The 26393-nt window shown below is 45.7% G+C and overlaps 1 protein-coding gene across 5 annotated transcripts in view; it reads right to left on the bottom strand.

The window, feature by feature from the left end:
• Positions 1-26393, bottom strand: part of RUNDC3B (RUN domain containing 3B) — a 289933-nt gene that overhangs the window by 76155 nt on the left and 187385 nt on the right. For all 5 annotated transcript variants that reach the window (XM_066585392.1, XM_066585394.1, XM_066585396.1 and 2 more), the window contains 4 exons: positions 21627-21712; positions 15828-15917; positions 12466-12546; positions 7555-7723 (listed from right to left, as the gene is read on the bottom strand). In XM_066585392.1, the coding sequence (XP_066441489.1) occupies positions 7555-7723; positions 12466-12546; positions 15828-15917; positions 21627-21712 (426 nt within the window). The remainder of the gene's footprint in view (positions 1-7554; positions 7724-12465; positions 12547-15827; positions 15918-21626; positions 21713-26393) is intronic.

Here is a 26393-nt window from a genome sequence, read left to right as displayed (position 1 = left end):
GAGGCTTCTAGAAATAACCAAAATCTACAATATGAGGGAGCACCGATTACACTTTTTCAAGACCTCGCACCGACAACACTAGCCAAGCGTCACCTGATGAGACCCTTGTTGGTAGCGCTACGAGCCAAAGAAATCAGGTACTCATGGCTATTTCCATTTGGGCTCGGAATAATTCTAAAAGGCCGGAGGATCAATATTCGCACTCCGGAAGACCTACAAAAAAGCTGGCATCTCCTGGAGATGGAACCAATCGAGGTCCCTAACTGGCTCCCGATCCCAGATCTCGCCCCACTGCCTCAATTGCTCGCGAGTAATACAGAGCACTGTACCGGAGCTACCAAGTCTCCAAGAGGGAAGAAAAAGAAAACCAAAGCAGACCTCCCTTATGAAAATACTTGAGAACTTGAGCAACTGAAGCTCTAGCTGAAAAGTGAAAGTTAGATAATGTTACAGGTTATTGCACCAGTTGAAAAAAGTTCTCTTCTCGAGTGGACATTTTTTGCCCACGTTACCTATATTGTTGGCGGGGATTTTTTCCTGTGACGGGGCCTGGCCCTACTGGCCAGACCCAAACAAAAGTATCACTGTTGTTGTTGGTTAAATTCACCTACTTGGATCATCCGTAGGGGAATTTGGGAGATCCGGTGGGCTGCTCCGCGCGCCCCCCTCTTAGGATCGCGTGGATCACGGCTCACCTGACGCTCCCCTGAAACTCTAGTTTAAAACTTTACTCGACCTAGTTAGACTTAAATTGTTTGTTTTGCTCTTTATCTGTAACTCCCGAGGGTATACCGGGACTGATCTCATCTATATACCCCCCCATCCCATCCTACCTTATCTCACCCTTCTTCACCCACCTCCTCCTCCCCACACTCTTGTGCATAGTGAGAGGACCTACCTAATAGTCAAAGAAGCAGGAAGATCCCCCCGGAGCCACTCTCAAACCACGCATCTCACTCTTGCTCTCTGCTTGCTTGTATCTGTAGGTATAGCCGGAGACTCGTATGACTTCTCCCGAAATGGTTCCGGTGAGGTTCACGTCGTTCAACGTTCGGGGTCTGAACTCCATGGGTAAGAGACACAATATAGCTTGCCTCCTTAAAAAATGTAATACTAAAATACTCATGATGCAGGAAACGCACTTCAAAAACGACAAACACTTCCCCTTAAAGGGGTTGGGTTTCTCGCAATACTTCCATAGTACCCACCCGAGTTCAGCCTCAAAGGGAGTAACCACAGCATTCCACAAATCAACCCCATTTAAACTGGAGGCGCGGCATCAAGATGGAGAGGGCAGGGTACTGTTTCTCAGAGGCTCAATAAGCAACATTAAACTAACAATAGCTAACCTATACACACCCAATTCAGATCAAACGTCCTGGCTGATTGAACAACTAGACATCCTGAGACAGTTTGCCTCAGGATATATTATCTTGGGCGGGGACCTAAATGCCACCCTGAACCCTCTGTTGGACTCCTCTTCGGGCCGCTCCCAAATCCCCCAAGCAAAACTGAGGAGACTAGGACGTTCTATACAGGAACTGGGAATCTCGGACGCTTGGCGCTATCTCCACCCCTCGACTAAGGACTATTCGTACTACTCTCATGTCCATTCTACTTTCCAAAGACTTGACTATATACTTATTTCCTCCAACCTTCTGACATGTACAAAAAGGCGAGCGTGGGCTCTATCACCATCTCGGATCATGCTCCCATTCATGTGGACATTGATCTCCCTTTCCCCGCTCCGGGTGAGTGGAGATGGAAATTGAACGACTCACTATTAGATCCCATTGAAGACAGATCTAAGATTGAGGGCCTATTAGAGGAATATTTCCAAATTAACTCAGATGGAAACACGGCACTACCTACGGTCTGGGAGGCGCATAAAGCTTTTGTAAGAGGCCTACTGATAGCCCTCGGTTCTAGGATCAAAAAACAGAAACAAAAAGAAATCGATAGCCTCCTGGCCCAAATAGCAAAACTAGAATACACAGCTAAACTGTCACAAACTAAAAATAACTTAGAAGAATTAGCTACCAAAAGACATCAACTACGCTGCCTGCTAATGGACAAATTTAATAAGAAACATATGCACTTAAAACAAATATACTATGCCCATGGCAACCGAGACAGCAAACTCACGACCTCACTTTTAAAAAAGACCAAGACCAGGAATGCTATCCACACAATAAAAACACAAACAGGGAGAGTGGTCTCTGCCACCCCGGACATAGCTAGGGAGTTTCAACCATTCTACTCACAACTCTACAATTTGAGGGAATCAGGAGACCTTCCTCCATCCCTGCACATTAAAAACAGAATAGACTCATTCTTGAACTCCCTAAAACTCCCCAAATTAAACTCCACAGATGCAGCTTCCCTACTAAACCCGATCACGCAAAAGGAAGTGGAGGAGACCTTAGACTCCTTCCCACAGGGCAAAAGCCCAGGACCTGATGGCTTGACACTAACCTACTACAAGACCTTTAAGACCCAATTACTCCCCCGTTTGACGGAAACACTAAATGCCCTCTTAAATGGCGCTGACCTTCCTAAACAAGCCCAGGAGGCTCATATTACCCTCATTCTGAAGGAAAACAAGGACCCGGAGCAGTGCGGCAGTTATAGGCCAATATCGCTTATCAATTAAGATGTCAAGATCTGGGCCAAACTCCTGGCCAGGAGAATGGGGGAATTCATCCCTTCTCTGATTGATCCTGAACAGACGGGCTTTGTGAAGGGCAGGGAGGGCAGAGAGAATTGCCTCAGGCTACTTAACGCTGCCAAATACGCACAAACCAGAAAAATCCCTACGGCTTTCGTCAGCACAGACGCTGAGAAAGCCTTTGATAGGGTGGACTGGACTTTCATGGAAAGGGTACTTGTCAGATTCAACTTCCCACCAACACTCATCTCAGCTATATTCTCCCTCTACTCAAAACCCCATGCCAGACTCAGGGTGAACGACTCCCTGTCACCCCCGTTTGACATACGTAATGGGACATGGCAGGGGCACTTTCCCCTACGCTATTCATTCTAACTCTGGAACCCCTCCTACAGTGGGTGAGACAAGACCCGATCATAAAAGGGCTGAGCGTCAACTCGTGCACACTGTCAGCAGCTGCTTTCGCAGACGACATAATGTTTGTGATCACGCAGCCCGAAAGAAGCATACCTAGATTGACCACACTGCTTCGGGACTTTGGCCTCCTCTCAAATTTTAAAGTTAACTTTACTAAATCTACGATTCTTAATGTCTCGATCCCCGAGACATGTGACGCGCCGTGGAGATCTGGTTCGCCCTTCGCCTGGTCCGAGACGGTGGTAGAATATCTGGGGATCAAACTCACCAAAAAAGCAGAAGACCTGTTCACACAGAACTTTCAACCCTTGGTTACCTCAATAAAAAAGCTCCTACAATCCTTTGACCTCCCATGTCTCTCATGGTTTGGGAGAAAGAACGTGTTGAAGTCATATGTCCTACCCGTAATCCTATACAAGCTACGCATGATACCAATCCATCTCCCTCTGTCCTTTTTTAAATCGATCCGAACACTCTTTACGGGATTTGTATGGAGACAGAAGAGACCTAGGTTAGCGTATAGCTTAATGACAAGGAGAAGGACGGAGGGGGGAATGGACCTACCAAGCGTCCGAGATTACTACCAAGCTAACCAACTTAGCTATTGGATGGACCTTACGCATCCCTCTAGGGACCCATTACTATGGGAACTTGCGGGAGCCTCTCACGGAGATCACCTCGTGGAAGACTTGTGGTTCCCAGTGAAGAGTCAGTACAGAGCAAAAGGATTTAATATCCTACTCAAAGGCCCATGTGAGAACTGGGACAAACTTAAAGAATCATTGGCCCCAACCCCTTCACCCTTAACACCAATACGATGCATATACAGGCTACTAGACCTTCAGCCAGACCCTGGCTCCTTAAGCATCTGGAAACAGATGAGGGACACCAAGGTTGGAGACATACAAGCCTTAGCTCATAAGACCCCGGGCGACATACTAACCACACTGGCACCCAACAACACTCTCTCCTTCCTGCAGCTTGCGCACGCTAGTAAGATCATTAGCACCTTCCTTAATAAACATACTTCAACTAGACCTAAAACAACTTTTGAAACCACAACCGAAGGAGGTAGCTCTAACTCTAGAAAGATAGCCCTTATTAGGAAAAACTTCATAGCCCCCCCTCTATTTACGAAACCCGCTTTCCTGATCTCCTGGGAAAGAGAACTCAAGATCTCTTTATCGACGGCCGACACCAAATTAATCCTAAAACTAGCGTACGGCCGATCACCGTGCGTTCTTATGCAAGAAAGCCACTACAAGCTACTAGTAAGGTGGTACAAAACCCCTCAGTGGCTGTACAATTATAAACTTGCGACCCATGACAGATGTTGGAGATGCGACGTGGCAATAGGGTCCTATCTCCACATCTGGTGGGACTGCCCGGGAATAATGACATTTTGGAGGGAAGTAGAGAGAGACTTGAAAGATCTCTCCCCTGATTTCTCGATCTCCCCAGAAATGGTGTTTCTATGGAAACCATCTGCAAACTTTCACCCCTACAAGAATAAACTAATAGCATCATTATTAGATGCAGCTAAGGCCCTCATCCCCTTGAACTGGCTACAACAGACTCCGCCCTTACTAAGCCAATGGAGAGAAAAAGCAGACTTAATCTGCAATCTGGAGGAATTGACGAGCTGGGCGAAGGGTACTCAGGAAGATTTCATTCTAACCTGGCTCCCTTGGAGAGAACTGAGAAGAAAAAATCAGCAGAGGGCACACTTAATACCTAGACAAAAAATAGGAGAGGTGAGCGCCCTGTATCTGGGGGATGAGGCGTCCCTCGGACACCGGGAGGCGCTGGTAATAGATCGGACCCCGAGCGTTGGACATGAACATAGACGTGGAGTGCCTCATCTGGAGCGAAAGAGCTTAAGTGGAGGTAAGAGAGAGTGAGAGACAGCTCCCCCCGGGGGATACTAAACTAAACATTGGGGGCTTCTCTCTTGTGCACATTTTCCTCCTCTCCCAACACCATATTAACCTACCCCCCTGCCCCCCTCCCCCCCCCCCCCCTCCTAGACTCCCATTAACCCCAGATTCTTAATACTTACAGGAAGAACTACTGTTTTTACTACTGTTATCTATACAAGTGTGACCGGCAGGTGGCATACACTAGATGAATAACCTAATTTGTCTCTGCCCCCATAAGGGAGCCGGTTAACCGGCGTACAAGCTGGAAGAAGGAAGGAGACCCGGGCAGACCCTGCCGGCCACACGAGGGAAAAATTATATATTGAAAAAATTGTTTAACCCATTCCTCGTAGTTTATTAAAGGGGTGGTCTCGCGAAAGCAAGTGGGTCTATACACTTCTGTATGGCCATATTAATGTACTTTGTAATATACATCGTGCATTAAATATGAGCCATACAGAAGTTATTCACTTACCTGCTCCGTTGCTAGCGTCCCCGTTGCCATGGTTCCGTCTAACTTCGGTGTCTTCTTGCTTTTTTAGACGCGCTTGCGCAGATGCATCTTCTCCCTTCGGCTGGTCTTGGAAGCATCGGCGTTTTGGCTCCGCCCCTTTTCGCGTCATCGCGTAGCTCCGCCCCCGTCATGTGCCGATTCCAGCCAATCAGGAGGCTGGAACCGGCACACGTCATGGGGCGGAGCTACGCGATGATGCGTACAAGGGGGCGGAGCCAAAATGCCGATGCTGCCGAGCGGAGCCGAAGGGAGAAGAAGGGAGAAGACGGATCTGCGCAAGCGCGTCTAAAAAGGCAAGAAGACACCGAAATTAGACGGAACCATGGCGACGGGGACGCTAGCAACGGAGCAGGTAAGTGAATAACTTCTGTATGGCTCATATTTAATGCACGATGTATATTACAAAGTGCATTAATATGGCCATACAGAAGTGTATAGACCCACTTGCTTTCGCGAGACCACCCCTTTAAATGTATTGATATCTGGAAATTACTTTGAAAAAACCTTAATAAAAATTGATTAAAAAAAAAACAAACAAAAAAAAAAACGCAGATCGCACCTATCTGCGATTCCTGTTCTCTTCTGTATATGCGCTCAATGGGGCCGGTGGCAGCAGCGCCGACCCCATTGAGAACATATAGAAGACAAATCATTCTTCTCTGCCACAGCTGGAACAGCTGTGGCAGAGAAGAACGATGTTTGCCCATTGAATTCAATGGAGTGGCAATACAGCCGCTCCATTGAAAGCAATGGGCTGCCGGCCTGCGCGGGGTGAATTGTCGGGAAGGGGTTAAATATATAAACCCTTCCCTGCAATTCATTCTAAAATGTGTTAAAATAAAAAAAAAATGTATACTCCCCTTTCCGCTGCAGCCGGAGTCCAGCCGCGGCCGCTGTCAGTTCTCCTGAACTGCTTCTTGGCATTATTCTGCTGGCGGGGCTTTAAAATCCCCGCCTGCTGAATGATCTGCCTCTGATTGGTCACAGCCCTGACCAATCAGAGGCTGAAAACACTCACACCCATTCATGAATTCATGAATGGGTGAGTAACTGCTGTCTCTCAGCGCTGAGCCAATCATGGGGCAGGTCTGACTCACACCCCCTTCACACCCACTGCAGGACGGCCGCGCGGAGCTCCGGCTGCCGGGAGAAGGTGAGTATACAATTTTTTTTTCATTTTAACACATTTTAGGATGGATTGCAGGGAAGGGCTTATATATTTAAGCCCTTCCCGACAATTCATCCCGGGCTCGCCCGCAGCGCATTGCTTTCAATGGAGACGGCTGTATTGCCGTCTCCATTGAATGCAATGCGCTGGACAGCTCTGGCCCGTTTCTAATGAAACGCGGCTAGGAGCAGATTCTCGGGCGATTTCTGGGCGACTTGCGCGCACCGGTCACGCGATCCGCAAATCGCGCGAAAAATCGCCCGTCTGACTAAGGCCTTAATGCAGTTTATCAGCATGATCGATGAGCTGATCGCTGATTGTTCAGTACTGAATATACAAAGTTACTCAATATTTCATGTCAATTATAACCAAGTATGAATTGTACAGTATTGCTCGGCTCGGGGATGGTGCTCACATTTAGCATCGCTCAGAACAATACTACATACTGTAGAAGAAAGTCCTGTCCACCATCGTACCTCAACTTCTAATACCCTTTTACACGGGGCGATTCCTGTTTAAACAAGTGACGTTACCGCTGGTTATTTGTGCAGAATGTTCAGACAGGCAGATCATTGCTGATAGTTGTTCACTTCTCGCTCCGTGCGTCACGCTCCTATGAGCCGGGAGTGTTTAGACGTAACGAGAAGTGAACAAACCAGCGATGATATTTATGCAGGCTGACACTAAGCAACAAATGAAAAGTGCGCAACGGCTTCGTGTTTAGATGTAATGATTGTCGCGCACTTTTGTTTGAGCGAATTGTGAGCGACAATCGTTACGTGTAAACGGGCCTTAACACCATGAGCTAATCAGCAGAGATCAGATTCCTGCACCCTTTTCTTTCCCGTCACCAATGAACTTTCCTTACCTTCTGTTCCAAGGCCAGCCGGTACTTCTGCTCCACCCTCTTGCACTTGTTATACCAGGTGTTTTCATCCATTGTGAATGGAGGACCGATATTTTCTGGGGTACTACTTTCACTGCCGCTACTTCCCAGTGTCCGCAGCTCTTCCTCATCACTGCTGATACTATCAGAGCTGTACAAGATGACAGAAATAGGATTTATATGTATAGAAATCAGATCCGGTCAAAGACTGAAAAAGGAAACGTTAAAGAAGTCTTTCCTCTTTATGTGACGCACAAGGCTAGAAGCACTTCTCGTGTCCTCCCTGTGTCTGATCCCAGTGCTTATGGCTGGCCTTGTGAGGCTGTTGTGTGGCCATGTGCAGGCAATCACAACAGGACACAAAGGAAATCTAGTGGTCACTAGAAGGAACACAGCTCAGGAATAGTGCTGAGCAAACTGAAACACTCGAACCCTGTTCCGGGTTGAACTTGGAGAAAAGTTTGTTTTGGTGTGAACCCACTAAAATTTCTTCTTATTCTTCCACCCTCTTCTTTCTTCCTATTCCTCTTCCTAAAGGTAAAGTTCCAGTTCAGTTTAAACTAATTTGGCAAACTAGCTGAACCAAAGTTTTCAAAGGTTCACTCATCACTACTCAGATGGGATATGTCTATCCTTCCTCTTTCTTCTTCATCATCCTGCTGATAACAAATACTATACTGCCTGCGTACGAACAGTTGTAATGTCAAGACTGGAATATCTCTTTAACCCCATTAGACTCAGGCACTGTTGGCTAATGTAGCTATTTTAAACCCCTTTAAAACTAGTAATGCGAGATGCAGTCAGAAAACCAAATGGTACTGCTGCTGAGGTGACTGCATGATCCCAGAGCCTCCCCTGAAGGTTCCTATGCAGGAGAAGCTTTGAGAGTCGTCCTTTTCCTTTTTCTGAGAAGGCGAGTATCACCGGGTGCCCTTCATATCTTATGAACGTAGAAATAATGCTTAACAACATAATGTCACTTTCTGGTAATGCAATAGGTTTCCAATGGTCGAAAATAATAGTTTTGTTGCCATAGAAGCAGGGATTACTGTTACAAATGCTTCTCATTGGTCATATGGGCTGAAATAATTGTATATACGCCGTGCAGGAATAACAGTAAAACTATATAACATTGGTGACCATGGCGCCTGTCAACGGGGGGAATACATGAGGCAACAAGTGATCAGTTGGAAGCTGTAAAAAATGGACCAGTGTAAGGACCTGAGCGACTATGACAGGGGCGAAATTGTGATGTGTAGATGACTGCCCTAGAGCATCTCCAGAATGGCCAGTTTGTATGAAGTGGTTAGAACTAGAGATGAGTGAGCGTACCCGCTAAGGCAAATTACTCGAGCGAGTATTGCCATTTTCAAGTATATGCCCGCTCGTGCCAAAAGATTCAGGGGCCGGTGGGGAAGGGAGAGTGGGAAGGAACGGGGGAGGGGGGGGGGGTAGATCTCTTTCTCTCCCCCCCCCCCCCCGCGCTCCCCCATGCTCACTCCCGCAACTCACAGCTCAGCCCCGCCGGCCCCCGAATCTTTTGGCACGAGCGGACATGTACTCGAAAATGGCAATACTCACTCGAGTAATTTGCCTTAGCGGGTATGCTCGCTCATCTCTAGTTAGAATCTACTAAAAGTGCTCCAAGGAAGAATAAGTGGTGAACTGCTGATAGGGTTTTGAGCAAAGCTATTTTACAAACCACAGCTGTCTATACCTCAATTCTACGGAAGAAGAGGCTTTCCGCCTCAAAACGGCCTCTTTTAGGAATGGTTGTGCCTCAAGCCAGTGTTTTTATACTTATGCTTGCATTCACTTGTGCCTGATTCTAGTAAGGTGTCCACCAGGCTGGCTGCACCCCAACCTATTCTTCACATCCTTCCTTAGTAGAGATGAGCGAGCATACTCGATAAGGCAAACTACTCGAGCGAGTAGTGCCTTATTCGAGTACCTGCCCGCTCGTCTCTAAAGATTCGGCTGCCGGCGCCGGTGACAGGTGAGTTGCAGTGGTGAGCAGGGGGGAGCGGGGGGGAGAGAGGGAGAGAGAGATCTCGCCTCCGTTCCTCCCCGCTCTCCCCCGCCAGCACCCGAATCTTTAGAGACGAGTGGGCAGGTACTCGCACTCGAGTAGTTTGCCTTATCGAGTATGCTCGCTCATCTCTATTCCTTAGTCATCCCCTTCCACAGCCTCACCATAGCCTTGAAGCTTGCACATCACCACAGGGTTGCTCACCCTATTTCTTCATTTTCGCAATCAAAGTGATGACTTCTCCGACTACTCAGATCTCAATCTGATGGAGCATCTGGGGTTGTGCTAGGGAAACAAGCCTGATCCATGGAGGCCATATCGCACAGGTTAATTTGCCCAGGACACCTTCTGAAGTCTTGTATAGCCCGGGCATCAACGGGTCAGGACTGTGTTGGTGGCACAAGTGGGCCCGGCATATGGTTGTAATGTAATGGCTGCTGGTTGGAGGCTTACAGAAGTGCTGCCTCTGCTCTGCACATCACGGCTCTACAGAAAACATCCCCATTTTTTCATATTTCTTTATTGCTTAATTTTCTATAATCTTTCCTTAGAGGAAAAATCAATTACCATGAAAACGCTGTAAATACGTTTCATTTATGGCAATCAAATGTGAAGGTCCCCGGGGTGGTTATTTGCACCGTGTGGTTAAGTGCGTCATTTCAGAACAGGATTAAAACCTTCCATAACTCAAACATTAAATCCATTAAGTCTCCCAAACGATCAGTAAAATAACCTGTTTTCACTCTGTGTTTTCGGGCCGCCTGGAAACCTACATGACACGACCGCTGGAACTGTGCGCTTGGCTATAGGCCATTATATAGGAGCTGCATGTAGTGATTATGCTGACGTCTGAAGCTCTCGCCACATTGTACTTAGGATATAATTGTAACACTACAAGTCCGCAGAGAAGCTGCACGGCAGAAGGTCTTCTGTAACCCCTTAGTGACGCGCCTATTTTGGACCTAAGGATGCGAGGATTTTTGAGGGATTTTCATGTAGACTTTTCAGAAGTCCTGCCTTTCTTCTTCTTCTGCTGACAGGGCCGTATGAGGACTTGTGTTTTTGCTGTACTTCTTATTGCTACCATTTTTGGGTACATAAAGTACACTGCATAATGTTTTGTACGGCTGCGAGAGCAAACACATCAACTCTTCCATTGTTTTTTGCAGCTTAAATGACAAATGTTTTCTGTGGCTTGGTACGATTACAACAATACCAAAATTATATATATTTTAGGTTTTTCCACATTTACACAATAAAAACCTTTTTTTTTAAGGAAGTTTTTTTTATATTGCTGCATTCAAAGTGTTTTTGGGTACATATGGCTTTTTTGATCATTTTTATAGCCTTTGTTTCTAGGAGGTGAAGATAGCATTTTTTGCTTTTTTATAGTGTTTGCCATGCTCAGCTTAGTATTCACCTAAACTCGAGTGTAGCTGGCAGATACTCCCAATGTGCCTAGATGTCACCTCGGCGAGCCTATCTGTCTATATAGGTAGAGAGACTAGCCGGGTTGTTCCAAGGATGTAAGGCTGTCTGAGATGCTGTAGGCTGCCTATCTGTATGTGGTGCCGCGAGTGTGCTGTGCACTGCTTGTGCGTGACTGGGACACTGGGGACCCGTTCTTTCTCAGGGTCCACTGGGGGATTCTCCTGTTCTCCTGTGGGCCAGTCTAAGCCCTACTCCAGGGTCATTGTGCTAATACAGGGAAGATCCGATCATGAAAGGCCCAGGGGCTCTAATAAGGTGGTACAGCAGTGTAAGGTTAGATATAATCTAGTGCCTGGTCATCACACTATTATACAGTGTGTGTATATAGAATTGATTTACATTAAAAAATTCACTAACTCTTTAAATACATTAAACTACTTAAGTTACACGGATTCTACACTTCAGAGCAGTGCTCACAATTCTGCAAGCTTCTGAGCTGAAATTTCCAAAATTTCCCAGCATTTCCTTTGAGACCTCCACCTATCTGGTGAATACACACACAGGGCTGTTCCCAAAGACTTTAAAGGGGTTGTCTGAGACCAAGAAGCACATCACAATTACTCATAATCCATCAATCAGCATCTTCATAGTGTACTTAAAAAAAATCTAAAAACACCATACTGCCAATTTTAGACTTAATCTCATGTTCTCGAGAGCATGTATACTGACCCAAGAGCCTTTGCAGGTCCATATACAAGGACATGAACAATTGAGTCACTTGGTGGGCCGTCCCTTGAGCCATCCTCACTATGTATGGGCTGTAATTCTTCTCCCAGCGCCTGAGCAGTATGATCCCTCGGTGTATGTGCCCACAGCTCTACCAATTCAGCCAGAGACGTGCAATGTAACTGTGAGAGTCGACACTGCAGCCAGCTAAAGTTCTAGAATTGCACATGCATGTATAGTAATGGTGGCTGAAGGGAGAGCCCGCTAAGTGAGACAATTGCTGCTGTCCTCATATACAGACCCCCAGAGGCTCATGGGTGCTGTTTATGTGACATTAGTAAAGTGTCTGGAAATCAGTGATATGGCGCTTCATAAAGTAGTGTACTTTATGAAGAAGTCGATTGATGCAGAATGAGTGGATTAATGGACACTTCTGGGTCTCGGACAACCCAGAGAGAGTCAGTGTTCCTGGTCTTCTCCTCATTGCGGTCACTGCCAGCTGCCTAAAAATGCACAAAGGTGGGAAGCGCCAGTATTTCTGGTATATTCACAGGATATAACATACATGCTTGGTCAGAGTGAGTTATATTATTGCACTACATCGGAATGCTCTCAAGGTATCATGCCTCAAAACAGATCAGTCCGAAACAATCAGTTCGCAATAATGTAAGCAGACTTGGTATGTTAAATACAATGTATCAGCTCACCTCTGAGTAAACTTGAGATAAGGCGTGTAGTCGATGACGGCTGGGTAGCTCCCATCCAGGCCCTCTCCTTTAAGGCAAAAACTACGGGGAACACGCAGACACAGTTAACAGGAGAATGATGCAAAACAGGTCAGAATACTCGATACAGACTACCCCTTTATTTAGTAAGGATCCTAGGATGATGAAGAGGACCTCCCAATGTACAGAACCACCAGGATCGAGTCTCACTTTTGGTAATGCACTCCTATTATGATGAATTAATTGCAGTCTTAAAGGGGTTGCTTTGCAATATGAGGAGGTGGCCATGTAGGTGTAATTTGTAGCTCCTGGGTCCCCACACCATTTATAATACTGGCATATTCATTTGTGGCAGAAGAGACATTGGATCCCTCAGGCACTGGTGTAACTGCTCCGTCTAAACCTCTTGGGTGGCCATTAACATTCATATGAGGAGGACCGGTGATGAAGGTAGGACATAGCAGTGACGGGGTCTGATGACAGAGGTGAAGGCTTCATATTCTTTGTATGTTCTTTATCTGGCCAGTGGGCAACAAGTCAAGATCACAAAATGATAGTTGTTAAACCTTCCCTAAAAGAGCAAAACTGTATTTTTTGATTATCCTTTAAAGGGATTGTACCCATATCACAACCCTTGTTCATATGGCCTATGAAGCATATGAATGTCATAGAGCAGTGGTTCCCTCTCGGATCCTTCTATGATACAGAAGGAAGAGCCGCTCAAAAAGAATGGATTACAAGTTGAAAGACAAGGTGTACATAAACAACGGGCATGTGGTGAAACAGTCTAAGATCGCAAGAGTGTGGATAAAAGGAAGGAGTTCAACTTTTCCTTAAATTATAAGCCAACAACAAAATACATTTCGAGGCAAGGAGCCTCTTCTTTAGTCAGGCCGGAGTACATTCAGCTATGGCTTAGCTGTTCTTTTACAGATGAGGGGATCAGACACCAAATGGAGCATTGTATGGTGAACTCTTTCCATTCGCTCAACTGTAAAGTGAAACACTTTCCTTTTGCCCAAACTCTTGCATTCTTGGAGGGCTGCACCACGCCAGTTGTTTTTGCCCAATTTGTCTCGCTCTACCAACTCCTACTTCCATGAAGGTAAATGATCGGCAAAGTGCCTCACATAGATGGTACAAGACAATGATAAAAGTAAAGAATAAAAGGACTCACCTGGTGTGACTACCCAGGCCCGATGGACCAAGTGTCACACCTGTAGTCCTACTGGAAGTAGAGATGGCCTCCTATGTACAAGCATCCATACCCCCCTCCTTCCAAGTGGCATTGGATCGTCATTTACATCTCCTTAAGACAGCATTATATTTCTATCTCTTCTCCTATAAGTACAAAGTTTTTTTTATACGCATGCTTCCATGGAGGCACACATATGGTTGGCAGCACCTCCACTTAGGGTTTATTTACACGGGACGAATGTCGGGCAAACGATGCCCAACACTCGTCCCTGTGTGTTCTCGCTCCCGACACTCATCCCCGCACATGCAAGCTCCCGTGCTGTCACACTGGAGCTAGTATCACTGGCTCTCAGCGGGGCAGCTGCAGGAGATTTCTCTCCTCACTCTCCCCCACCCTCTTCATTGACTTAACATAGCGGCTGTTCAATACTGAACGGCTGCTATTTACACTGAACGATCAGCGTTCAGCTCATCGTCCATTGTTTACGCAGCAAGGGAGCTAGGATCTGCGGGGACGAGTGTCGGGCATTGTTTGCCTGACATTCGTCCCATCTAAAAGGGCCCTAAGTCACTTGGTCTTATCTCATTGCTTCCATGGTCCTATTGTAGCCTTGTTAGGCCTCCAGGCATCAGTATTGGTTTGTTCCACCCATTTTCTTTGTTTCCTCGCATCAATTTTTGTATTATAAGAGGTCCATTCATCTGAATGGCTGTCCTGTAATACTACATTTGTGTTGTTGATTGCTATGGGCTCCACATTGTTAAAGGGGTTGTGCATCTTGGAACAACACCTTTAAAGCTACTAGCATCAGAACATTCTGTTAAAGGGGTTGTACCAGAAGTACAAGTTACACCCTATCCAGAAGATGGGGGATAACTTGTTGATCAATGGGGGTCTCACTGCTGACACCCCACTGATCCCAAAAATGAGGGTCCTGCGTCCCCTGTCATCCTCGCTGCCGGCTGACTTCACCCCCACTGAAGGGGAGACTGAATAGAATGATGGGGCCACTATTACTACTGGATCCAAGTAGTGGTGAGAAAAAAGACTCTCCAGAAACCATATAAACGGTATCCTACCCTCCCTGGTTTTATTTGTAGGCTTAGTCACAAGAGAGGAGCATTCTGAGAGGTAGGTACCCATCTTTCCCAGATTAAGATTAAACCACCTGGTATTAGTGTTAGGACCCATCTGAGTTTGGTCACCTGAACGTTAGCAGATGGGCCAATGTAATTTGATCTAATTATATACCAAGAACCGTGCATTATGTAATGTGGTTGGAGTATTGATTATAGGTATGTAGACCTCTGATAGTAAATGTATTATGAGTGCTGTTGGTGTTTTTTGGTATCTTAATGATGAGCAAACAAGGACGCTAGGTGCCGGTGGCCCCCCACTCCACATGGGCTTCCCCACTGTGCATCAGGTGGCTGATAAATCTATTTGTTCAATACTCCCTACCTAGATACTTCCTATTTTGGAGACTATAAGCGCTGTTCTAAGACTACAATTATTACTACTAGACCCACTATGGGAAGCATTATGTCTACTGGGACCACTATGGGGGTATACTATTACTATTGGCCTCTATGGGGGACACTATTAATACTGGGGCCAGAAGGGGGGGCACTATTAATACTGGGGTCATAAGGGGGGGGGGGACACTTAATGCTGGGGCCATAAGGGGGAGTCACTATTAATACTGGGGCCACTAACGGGGTCACCATTACTACTGGGGCCATTAATTGGGTAATTATTACTGTTAGGGCCACCAAGGGAGACACTGCTGGGGGCAGTATTACTCTGTCACTTCAGACAAGTCTCAATGCTTCAAATACTTTTTGGGTATCTTGTGTATTGGTGCTTCCAATGCCTGTAAAATGGAATGAGTGGATTTTATTTTACCGAGGAGGAGGGCGCTATTTCACACTTCGCCTCAGGCAGCATAAAGGCTTGGGGCGCCCTTAGTTAAGGCTATAGGAATAATGTTCGATATCTGGATAATCTCTTGAACCAGAAAAGAACTTTGGAACTTTAAGGAAACAATAAGTTCACTTCTGCTTGTCGGACGACAATCGTCACTTCTCTAGCTTCGCCTCCTGCCAGACGGCTTCTGCATCCACTATAAGCAGCGCGGTAAACCTACCTGAAATCAATGGCGTTGAGTCCAAGCAGCATCCCTGCGAGCATGTTTGCTTCTTCACCTAAGACTATAGCTCCATCCTCATAAAACCTCCTGTGGGACAGAAAACAGCTTTCAGTTTAGCAGATTGTCAGTAACACAGCAGGCCGGCAATACTTTATTATGACATAACCGCGAGCGCAAACCCCGACTGCGCATTTCATTGAATTTTTATGGCATTATCTGTATGGGAGAGTGCGCGGTGATTAATGATTGCTGCTCGCAGATTGCACAGAGGAAATGTATTTCCTCGGCTCCTGAGAAAAAAAATGTTAATTTGAATATTATCTAGCAGAAATCGCGGAGTAGATACCGCCAGGCAACCTGCAATGTGCTGCCGCCGTCAGGACTAAAGAACTGGAATTTATAACACTTAGTGTGTTAGATGTTTTCGCATATTCTATCTCGGCCGGGGGAATTCTGGAGTAGTTGCAGGAGTATATTTTTGTCTGTTTTATAGCCCAAATCAGGAGTATATACTACAGGGATGAAGTGAGAGGTGCCCCTCCCCCGCACTAATCTCTGTGGGCTGACAACCACGCAGTAGATGAATTTGCAGTGCAGGCTCTCAATCAGTAGCTTTGCTAAGTGAGTGTTGTGCAAAAATAGTACTTATCCCTGTTATTGCTAAAACTTTATTACCATTTTATTTAACCCCTCTACGACTGATGATGGTACATTTATGTCAAGCGGTCATGGAGGGTGTATGGAATGGGCTCGGGGGCTGAGTCCACTCCATAGCCGGTGGCTATCAGAAGCCTTTACCAGCTGACAGCCACCAGTATCTGCAGAGTTAGCTCTGATCACGGCACTGATGCTGCAGTCAAAACTGTGAACATTGTAAAAACTTACCCCCCCCCCCAAAAAAAAAAAATTGCATTTTTTTAAATCTCTCCCCACTTCAACATTTGTAAAGGTTTTCCATACATTAAATATTAATAAATACAACTCATCCCACAAAAACAGCCCCCGTACGGCTAGGTCAATAGAGAAATAAAATGTTATGGCGCTTGGAAGACAGGGGAGAAAAAAAAAGAAGTAAAATGTCCAAGCCTGAAGGGGTTAAAGCTGTATTATTAAAGGGCCGCTCTGGTGAGTTTTTTTTTACTTATTCATTATGTAGCTATCCCCCCAGTATATATAAGTGAACCTTGCTTAGTTATTTCTTTCTATCTGAATCTCCCGGCCTCCTCCTCCTCAGATGGTCATGTGATCTCAGGTCTGACCGCCTCAGATCTACTTGGGGTTATGGATTCATTTTCTAGTCAGTTTCTCAGTCTGTGTGATGCTGTTATATGGATCTACCACAGCAACTGCAGGCGGTCATGCTCAGTTATTTTTCCCGCGCCATCACATAGCAATGACTTGGGTACCTACAGCCCATACGCAATGTTAACTGCGTATGGGCTGCGGGTTGGACGCCTCAATTGACTGCAATGTAGGCCATTCACGCAAATTCCACGGCAAGATAGAGCATGCTACGATTTTTCTTCCGCTCATGGAATACGCAATTCATATCCGCGAGTGTGAAAAAAAAATATATAAATGTGTGCCTATTAATGTCTGCGTTTTACTGTGGAAAGTCTGTGCGGATGAAAATCATGGATTCCGCAATACAAATCTGGTCGTATGAGCCCGGCCTTAATAAAAAATGTCGCAATGTTTGTCCTCTGGAGCTGCTACATGTTGTTGCTGTTAGCAGTTTAGTTGTTCACGACCTTAAAGGCTCCCTCTATGTTTCTATGTTTTTCGGTTTTGCACTGCTTCTTTCAGTTGTGTGATATCCATGCCGGTATCAGCTCTGACAGTATCAGCCATCGTGTTCTTTGGCGGTCGGGTCTGCTTTTGCCACTGAAATGTCCAATCATTATAGATTTTTCTAGCGACTCTGCTGGCATTACATGGCCAAAATCCGTGAGCCTGAGTCCGGTCATCTTCATCCCAATGAGCCTGAGTCCGGTCATCTTGCCCTCCATGAGCCTGAGTCCGGTCATCTTGCCCTCCATGAGTCTGAGTCCGGTCATCTTGCCCCCCAGTGATATATCAGGTCTTATACGATTCAGGACTTCTGTTACTCACGATGTCCAGGGTATAAGCAGCAGCGTTCGCCAGCACCACAGCTCAAACACATCAATCCTCCTTCTATCAGCTGTTTTCGCAGTCCAGCTCTCACATCCATACATGGCTCTGGGGAATACGGTGGTTTGCACTATCCTGCGTTTAGTTGCTATGCCGATATCCCTACTTTTCCAGATTTTGTCCATGTTTAGCATCGCGCTTCGTCCCAATGCTATCCCACATTTTATCTCTGGCTTAGATTCTCCAACCTGATCAATTTTTGAGCCAAGGAAAATGAAGTCTTGCACGCATTCTATGACCTCAGTGTCGAATTTGATTTAAATTTGGCCACTTTTTGCAGTTGTCATAATTTTAGTCTTCTGTACATTCAGGTAGAGGCCCATTTTTTCACTTTGTTTTAATCTTCCATATCGGCTGCTTCACACCGGCTTCTGTTTCTGCAGGCAGAGTTGTGTCATCCGTATTACGGAGATTGTTGATGTTTCTTCCACCTATTTTCACCCCAATTTTGTCTCGGTTCATTTTATGCATGATCATTTCTGCATATAGGTTAAACAAGAAGGGTGAGAGGATGCAGCCCTGTCGGACGCCTCTGCAGATCCCAAACCAATCTGTGTTCTACACATCAGTTTATATAGACACAGCAGTCTAAGACTCATTAGAAGATCTGTCAGTAAGGCTGGACTGAAGGATTAGTTTCCCTCTTCTCTCTTTTCTCCTGCATCTTCTTATTAGCTACTTTATGACTGCAACAAAGCTTATTTTTATCCAGCCTTAGGCTGGCTGCACACAGGCAGGTCGGACTCTGCATGCAAAATCCCACAGCGGAGTCCAACCCTGTGCCCAGCCAGCGTCCGCGCGTACCTGCCTTTCTGAAGTCATTTTTGTTCTGTGGCTGGTCCGCACGGCGAGCCATCGGACATGCGCAGTATAGGTTTTTTTTTTCTAAAACCTCTGCGTTTCCCGCATCATCGCCTAGCAATGATGCAGAATCCGTGACCATTGCGGAAGGGCCGCAGATCAGACGGCTTCCATTGACTTTAAAGGTGTTCAAAGTCTTTAAGTGAGTTGTCCACGATTGGAAAGTTATGGTTACTTTCTTTCAAAAATTCTGTCACTCTTGCCCACAGGTTGTGCATCGTATAGCAGCTCAGCACCATTTACTTAAATGTAGCTAAATTGCCAATACCAGACATGACCATGGATAGATATGGCACTGTTTTTGGAACAAACAGCAGGGATTTCTGTCTAATTGTATACGGCCCCAGTTGGGCAAAATATTGGTAGATTTGGGTTTGAATACTGTCTTTCTGCTGATGATACCTAATTATATACTTCTTCTCCCCACATCACACCCTCCATACTACAAAAAGCCAATTATAGTCTATCTGCTGTCTGTAACAATATGTCCTCTTTCTATTTAAAATGAAATCTCTCAAAAACTGAACTTCTTGTGTTTTCCACCATCTACGAACCGAACTAAACCGGATATCTCCATCTCAGTGTGTGATGCTACTATAACTACTTGGCAGTACGCCTACTATCTTGGGGTCATATGTTATTCTTCCCTTCACTCCCCACATCCAGTCACCTGCTCACTCATGTCACCTGCATCTCAAAAACATAAGCAGAATCTGCCCTTTCCTCACTGGAGACTTCAAAAACTCCTACTGTCACCATTATCCACTCTCAGCTTCATTAAGCCAGGCTTATTTTCTTGTTTAACCACTACATTGATGCCTCAACCCTGTGCCAGTCATTACACCAATGGCTCCACCCTGTGCCAGTTACTACATTGATGCGTCCACCATGTGATGCGTCCACCATGTGCCAGACACTACACCGATGCCTCCACCCTGTGCCAATTACTACACTGATGCGTCTACCCTGTGCCAGACACTACACTGATGCCTCCACCCTGTGCCAGACACTACACCAATGGCTCCACCCTGTGCCAGACACTACACCAATGGCTCCACCCTGTGCCAGTCATTACACCAATGGCTCCACGCTGTGCCAGTGACTACACTGATGCATCCACCCTGTGTCAGACACTACACTGAAACCTCCACCCTGTGCCAGTTACTGCACAAATGCCTCCGCCCTGTGCCAGTCAGTAAACTGATGGCTCCACCCTGTGCCAGTCACTACACTGATGGTTCCACCCTGTGCCAGTCACTACACTGATGTCTCCACCCTCTGCCTGTCACAACACTGATGCCTACATTCTGTGCCAGTCACTACACCGATGGCTCCACCCTGCACCACTCACTACACCAATAGCTCCACACTGTGCCAGTCACTACACTGATGGCTCCACCCTGTGCCAGCCATTACACTGATGGCTCCACCCTGTGCCAGTCATTACACTGATGGCTCCACCCTGTGCCAGTCATTAGACTGATGGCTCCACCCTGTGCCAGTCATTACACTGATGGCTCCACCCTGTGCCAGTCATTAGACTGATGGCTCCACCCTGTGCCAGTCATTACACTGATGGCTCCACCCTGTGCCAGTCATTAGACTGATGGCTCCACCCTGTGCCAGTCATTACACTGATGGCTCCACCCTGTGCCAGTCATTACACTGATGGCTCCACCCTGTGCCAGTCATTACACTGATGGCTCCACCCTGTGCCAGTCATTACACTGATGGCTCCACCCTCTTCTATTCACATCAAAGTATAGAATACAATTTCAACTCATCACTCTCATCCATAAGGCCCTCCACAGTTCTGCACCAGCCTGTACCTCCTCCCTCATCTCTGTCTACCACCTACATGTGATCTCCGCTCTGCTAATAACCTGAAGGTGCTTTTACATGGGGTGATAATCATTTGTAAATGTATGCACCGACTAAATGATGAATGAGAAGTTGTTTGCTTCTTGTTTGTTGTTCAGTTTCTACATGCAGAAAACCGAATGATAAATCGGCCTGTGTAAAAGGGCAGTCATTCAGTTATGAGCAACTGCCTGCTTACTGTGAATATAGGCAGGCCAGAAGAAACCCCAGCCCACTCCACCTCTATTCACTAGCATTAGTCGTTTCTGTGCAGAAGCACAGGAATGGTTATCTCTGGGATGACCTGTTAGGCATCTTGCTCCCGACAGGTCATCCCCTTTAAAAGCACCGTTAGACTACATTCTTCTCTAATCCTAAACTCCCACTCCCGTCTGCAAGACTTTTCCAGTTCTCTAGAATCCACTACCCAATCAGGTAAAGGCTGACTTCACATCTGCGTCGGAGCCTCCAGCTGGAGATTCCATTGCAGATCCGGCTAAAAACACCAGAAGAAACAGCTCTGCATGCAGTGTTTTTTCTGCTGTCCAAAAGTTGGGCAGCGGGCAGAAAGCAGGCGGACTCCATTATAGTCAATGAGTTACACCCGGCCCTGCTCAGTTCTGTCCAGAGACAGAACTCTTCGGCCGCAGACATCCCCCTTTTCCTGCTCTCTGAACAAAGGACTGATTTTATATTTTCCGTATTACATGACATGATTATCCTTCTTCATTACACTGCAGTCACAATGCCCCCCTATACCTAATGTGTGGAGGTAGCTGGCAGATATATAGATGATGTATCTGATGAGATCAGTGCCATATTTAATACCACAATGAAACTGATACAAAGTATTAATAAAAAAAACAAATCTATTGTCATTAATGGTTTAAAGTTTCACAATACCTCGTCGTTTTATAGTCTCTCAGTGCAGCTGTAATATATTCAGACAAGCGCTTTTCCATAAGTGCAACTCTGATCCAAGCCCTACCCTAAAATGAAAGAGTATGCATAAAGAAGTGCAAAACAGCAAGTACAGTAGCATATACAGAACAGTAAATGCCCCAAAGAAAGGATCAAAATGGGCTGCCCTACTATGATCCTGGGTTTTGCCACCTAAGACAGAAAAGAATTGTGTTTGTTCCCCACTACATTCCTGCCATCACCCAGGGGACAATTCCTCACTATATTCCCCCCGTAGAGCCTCAGGGGAGGCACAGAACTTCCCCTGCGATAAAAAGAGATCATCAGGGGTAGAGAATACAGACTTAAGTTGATTGGGGCAGATTCATGGTTTAAAAAAAGTTGCAAATGTGCTAAACATTTTATAGGGATTGTCCCGGAACTAACTATTACAACATGTGATCAGCAGGGGTCTGCCGCTTGGGATCACCCTGCTGATCACCTGATTGCCAGGCCCACTGTCATTATGGATGGAACAGGAAACAGATAGCAATGTTAACATTGTAGTAGCTCAGGTTGGTATTGCATTGAATTTAAAGGGATCTGTGCCTGCAATACCAACCTGGGCCACCGTACTACACACAGAGCTGTCTGTTTCCAGCGCCATCTGTACTGACAGCAGGCCATCTAACAGCTGATCGGCGGGGATCCTGAGTGACAGATCCATGCCAATCAACTATTGATGATCTACTCTGAGAATTGGTCATCAGTAATAATATAGACTTTGTTATGGGAATAAATCATATTCCAGAAGATTTCACTGGTCTGCTCCAGATTGGTTATAATGAGAAGCTTCATGCATGAATATATGTATTTGAACTCAGGGGTGCTCCCCATGAGCCCCCATACTCTTCTGGTTTATTGAAAGGAAGTACAATACAGTTATACTGAATAGGACGCACCAATTACATGCATACCCCTCCCAACGTCATAACAACTCATGATTGGCCTAGCATGTAACGACGCTGATGATTAACATATGTTTACGCCCCAGGTGTATGTCGCTATGTGAACATGTAATTCCTATATACCAAAGTAGCATAGACTTTATTAACATTCCAATCTGGACCAAGGAATCCAAGGGAGGAGATAAGGAGCAGCCCTCCTCTTATGAGCGCTGGGCATCGCAGGTGTTTCTCATGAGAAACACATCTCAGGACCTTAAGTCTTGGGACCTTGTGTAGGAGTATTGGAGATACCAGCATAAGAATGCAACACACACAGTGGACAGTATTGAACCAGTTAACCATTTCACTGCTGGCTATTTTTTATGAAGGTGGATATAGGAATATATATATACACACACATACATTTGCATCGGCTGCCTTAAGAAACACATTTATATTATTATAACTACAACAACTTGAAAACCCCTAAATACTGACTTCACATGAATGTGCACAAATAATTGTTTCTGTTGATTACAAAACTGGACATGGATGGTGCTTCCACAAGGTGGGGTGCATTTATTAGGCTCAGTGCTCCCAGAATTTTGCCTCAATTTGTGTTAAACAACTCTCACACCACATTTATTTTATCTTTTGGAAACTTTTTGCACCTCACTAGACATTTTTGAATAGCATGTAGAATAGGGGGTGTTGCTAAAAGCGGTCTTAAAATGCAGTGTCACACATCATAATTTTGGTAAAAGATATTTGTTTAACCCCTTTGTGCCCCATAACGTACATATATGTCATTGACACCTAGGGGCTGAGGCAAAATTATGTATATTTACAGCATATGGATGGTATGGGTTCAGGACCTGAGCCTATGTTTTCAATGGTGGGAGCCGGCTGTAACTGACAGCCGAACCTCCCAATGCAACAGCAAGTATCTATAAAAAACACTGATCCCTGCTGTTAAAATGTTTTCAAGGGAAATATTAATGATCTGTCCTCGGCTGATTGGACATCCGCTGTCAGTGTCCTAATACACAGGCTTACAGAGCAGATGCTGCTGAATTGACCCCTGTGTGGTGGCCAGCACTTGTGATTACAGGCTGAGGTCTCTTTAAAATCAATGAAAGCTGCGCCTGCAGTTACAAGTGCCGGCCACTACACAGGGACTGGAGCAGTAGCTTCCACTCCAACCCATGTGTATTGCGGATCTGACAGCAGGTGCTTGATCAGGTAATCAGTCAGGGTCCTGCGCAGTGGACCCCAGTGGGTCAAGTATTGATGATCTTAGGCCCAATGTCCACTGGCGGATTTTAATAAAAAAATCCATGCATATCGCCTGCGTGGGAGATCCACAGCTCTAGATGCCCATAGGGCTGCATTAGCATCCGCAGGGCAATTTAAAGCATGCAGATGTGATTTTGTTTTTCCTGGTGTGCATATTGGTCAATGGAAGTTGTCCTATCCGCGGCACAGCTGCAGCTGTCACTGTGGCTGTGCCGTGGATCCAAGGCAAAGCAGGACATTAAAAAAATAATAACATTGCACAAAGCATGTGTCTGGAACATCCAGACGCATTCGCCATGCTAAGGAAAGAAGATCCGGCTGGCACAGAGAAAAGGTAAGAAAATCTTTTTCTCTCCCTGTGTTCGCGGGCACGGCTAGATTCTGCTGCGGGATTTAGCAGACATTGGGCCTAAGGATTGGTCACCAATAATATTTCCCTTCTGCAAAAGCAGAAAACCTTAAAGAATACGTATAATTTTGTTAACATTATAATTAGAGATGAGCGAGCACGCTCGGATAAGTCCGTTACTCAAACAAGCCGCGCTCTTCTCGAGTAACTGCATTCTTGTCCGAGCGTGCTCGAGGGGGGGATAATGGGGGGGTAGTGAGGGAGAGATCACCCCCGCCACCCCCCCCCCCCACGGACGAGAACGCAGTTACTCGAGAACAGCAAGGCTTGTTAGAGTAACTGACTCATCTGAGCGTGCTCGCTCATCTCTAATTGTAATCATAACAACCCATAGAAAAAATAGATAGGTTCATTTAAAGTGCACGGTGAATGAGGCAAAGACGCCAAACCTTTAAAGCACCAGCAGAATTGATGTGTTTTTTCTTCCGGCTCTCCAAAAGATGAATAAAAGTTATACGTTAAATGACACGACTCTCATCATTTGCATAAGTGCCTTAGATGTAACTGCATGCCGAGTTTTGCAACAAAATGAAAACTCCCTTTCGGGGTGGGATTGTTTTTGACAATGAGTGCCACCCAAAAAAACTGTAATAAAAGTTATATAACATGTACCCCAAAATGGTACAATTAAAAACAAAAACTCGCAACACAAAAAACAAGTGCTCACACGGCTGAGGCCGGACTCACACGGCTGTATGGAAAACGCTGCATAAAAATCGCAGTGTTGTACCAGGGTGTGGAGCTGCGTATCACGGCGTTTGTGATGGTGTATGCCTGCGCATCACAGTGTATCTCACAGGCATCTACTTTAATTTACTCCAATTACGGCATATTACACGCATTTATACGGCGTGCATAAGACGCAATTACGTTACACTTGTGTGAATCCGGACAGAAAAATAGAAACGTTTCGGCTTTTGAAAGGTGGAGATAGAAATCACAAAAATCGTTGTGTCCTCAGGTCCAAAATAGGTCAGATCCTTAAGGGTTAAAGCAAGACAACAAGGATGGTATAAGCAAGATAATTCGTCTAGGAAGACTTACCGAATCTGTCCCTCTATGGGCACCGCTGTGAAATAATTCTGCCCGACATCTCTGGTTTTAAAGAGGTTTTCCCACCAAAATCATTTATCCCCTATCTACAGGATCTGACCGCTGGTATCCCCATTGATCATGAGAATTGCGCTCCCTGAGTCCGCCAGGTTAGCGGAATGGAGATGCGCATCCATCACCACCGCTCCATTCATCTCTATGGGACTTTTTGAAATAGCTGAGCACACTTTCCCATAGAAATGAATGGTGTGGTGGTCACAGATGGGCACCGCCACTGCATTCTCCTGGCAGGCTCAGGGTGCGCCATTCTTGTGGAGCATTTCAAGTAGACCATAGAAGACTGCAGCCCCTTGAACTCTGTTAAAGTGAATCTCTCAGCTCGAACATGCTGTCCAAGCTGCGGCCATCATACTATAGAGCAGGAGGAGCTGAGCCGACTAATATATGTCTTTATGGGGAAAGATTCACTGTAACTTGCATTTTATTCATTTACTAGCTGTTATACCCGGCTTCACCCGCGCTAATTTGGTGTTTACTTGCTCACACAAAAAATTTTCATGAAGTCATGGTTACTTCAGAGGAACCCCTCCCATTCTCCTCACTTTTTACCCTTAAAGGTAACACCCCTGTTATTCAAGTTTAACCCCAGACTGGAGGTTGCTGCCCTTTCTTAGTCTTAAATTAGCATTGGATAACCAAGTTGGGACCCCTTTACTTTTCCTATTCAGGGCCTAAAGAATGCTTGTGCCAAATTTCACGCTTGTCCAACACCGCGAAATTACATCACATAGGGGTGCACTTACTTTTGCAATTATCATTGAATCATCAAGTTGTGACCCCTTTACTTTTCCCATTTAGGACCTAAAGTATAAAGTATGCTCATGCCAAATTTCATCTTTGTATGACACCAGAAAGTGAGAGAATTAGATTAGGTACATTACATAAGGGTGCCAATACTTTTGCACTTAGCACTGAATAATCCAGTTGTGACCATTTACTTTTCCTATTTTGAACTTAAAGAATGGTAGCGTCAAATTTCATGTTTCTACGACATATATATATATA

This window comes from Eleutherodactylus coqui, chromosome 12 (genome assembly GCF_035609145.1).
Source record: "Eleutherodactylus coqui strain aEleCoq1 chromosome 12, aEleCoq1.hap1, whole genome shotgun sequence".
Taxonomy (NCBI): Eukaryota; Metazoa; Chordata; class Amphibia; order Anura; family Eleutherodactylidae; genus Eleutherodactylus; species Eleutherodactylus coqui.
This window is presented reverse-complemented; position numbering and strand designations above follow the sequence as displayed.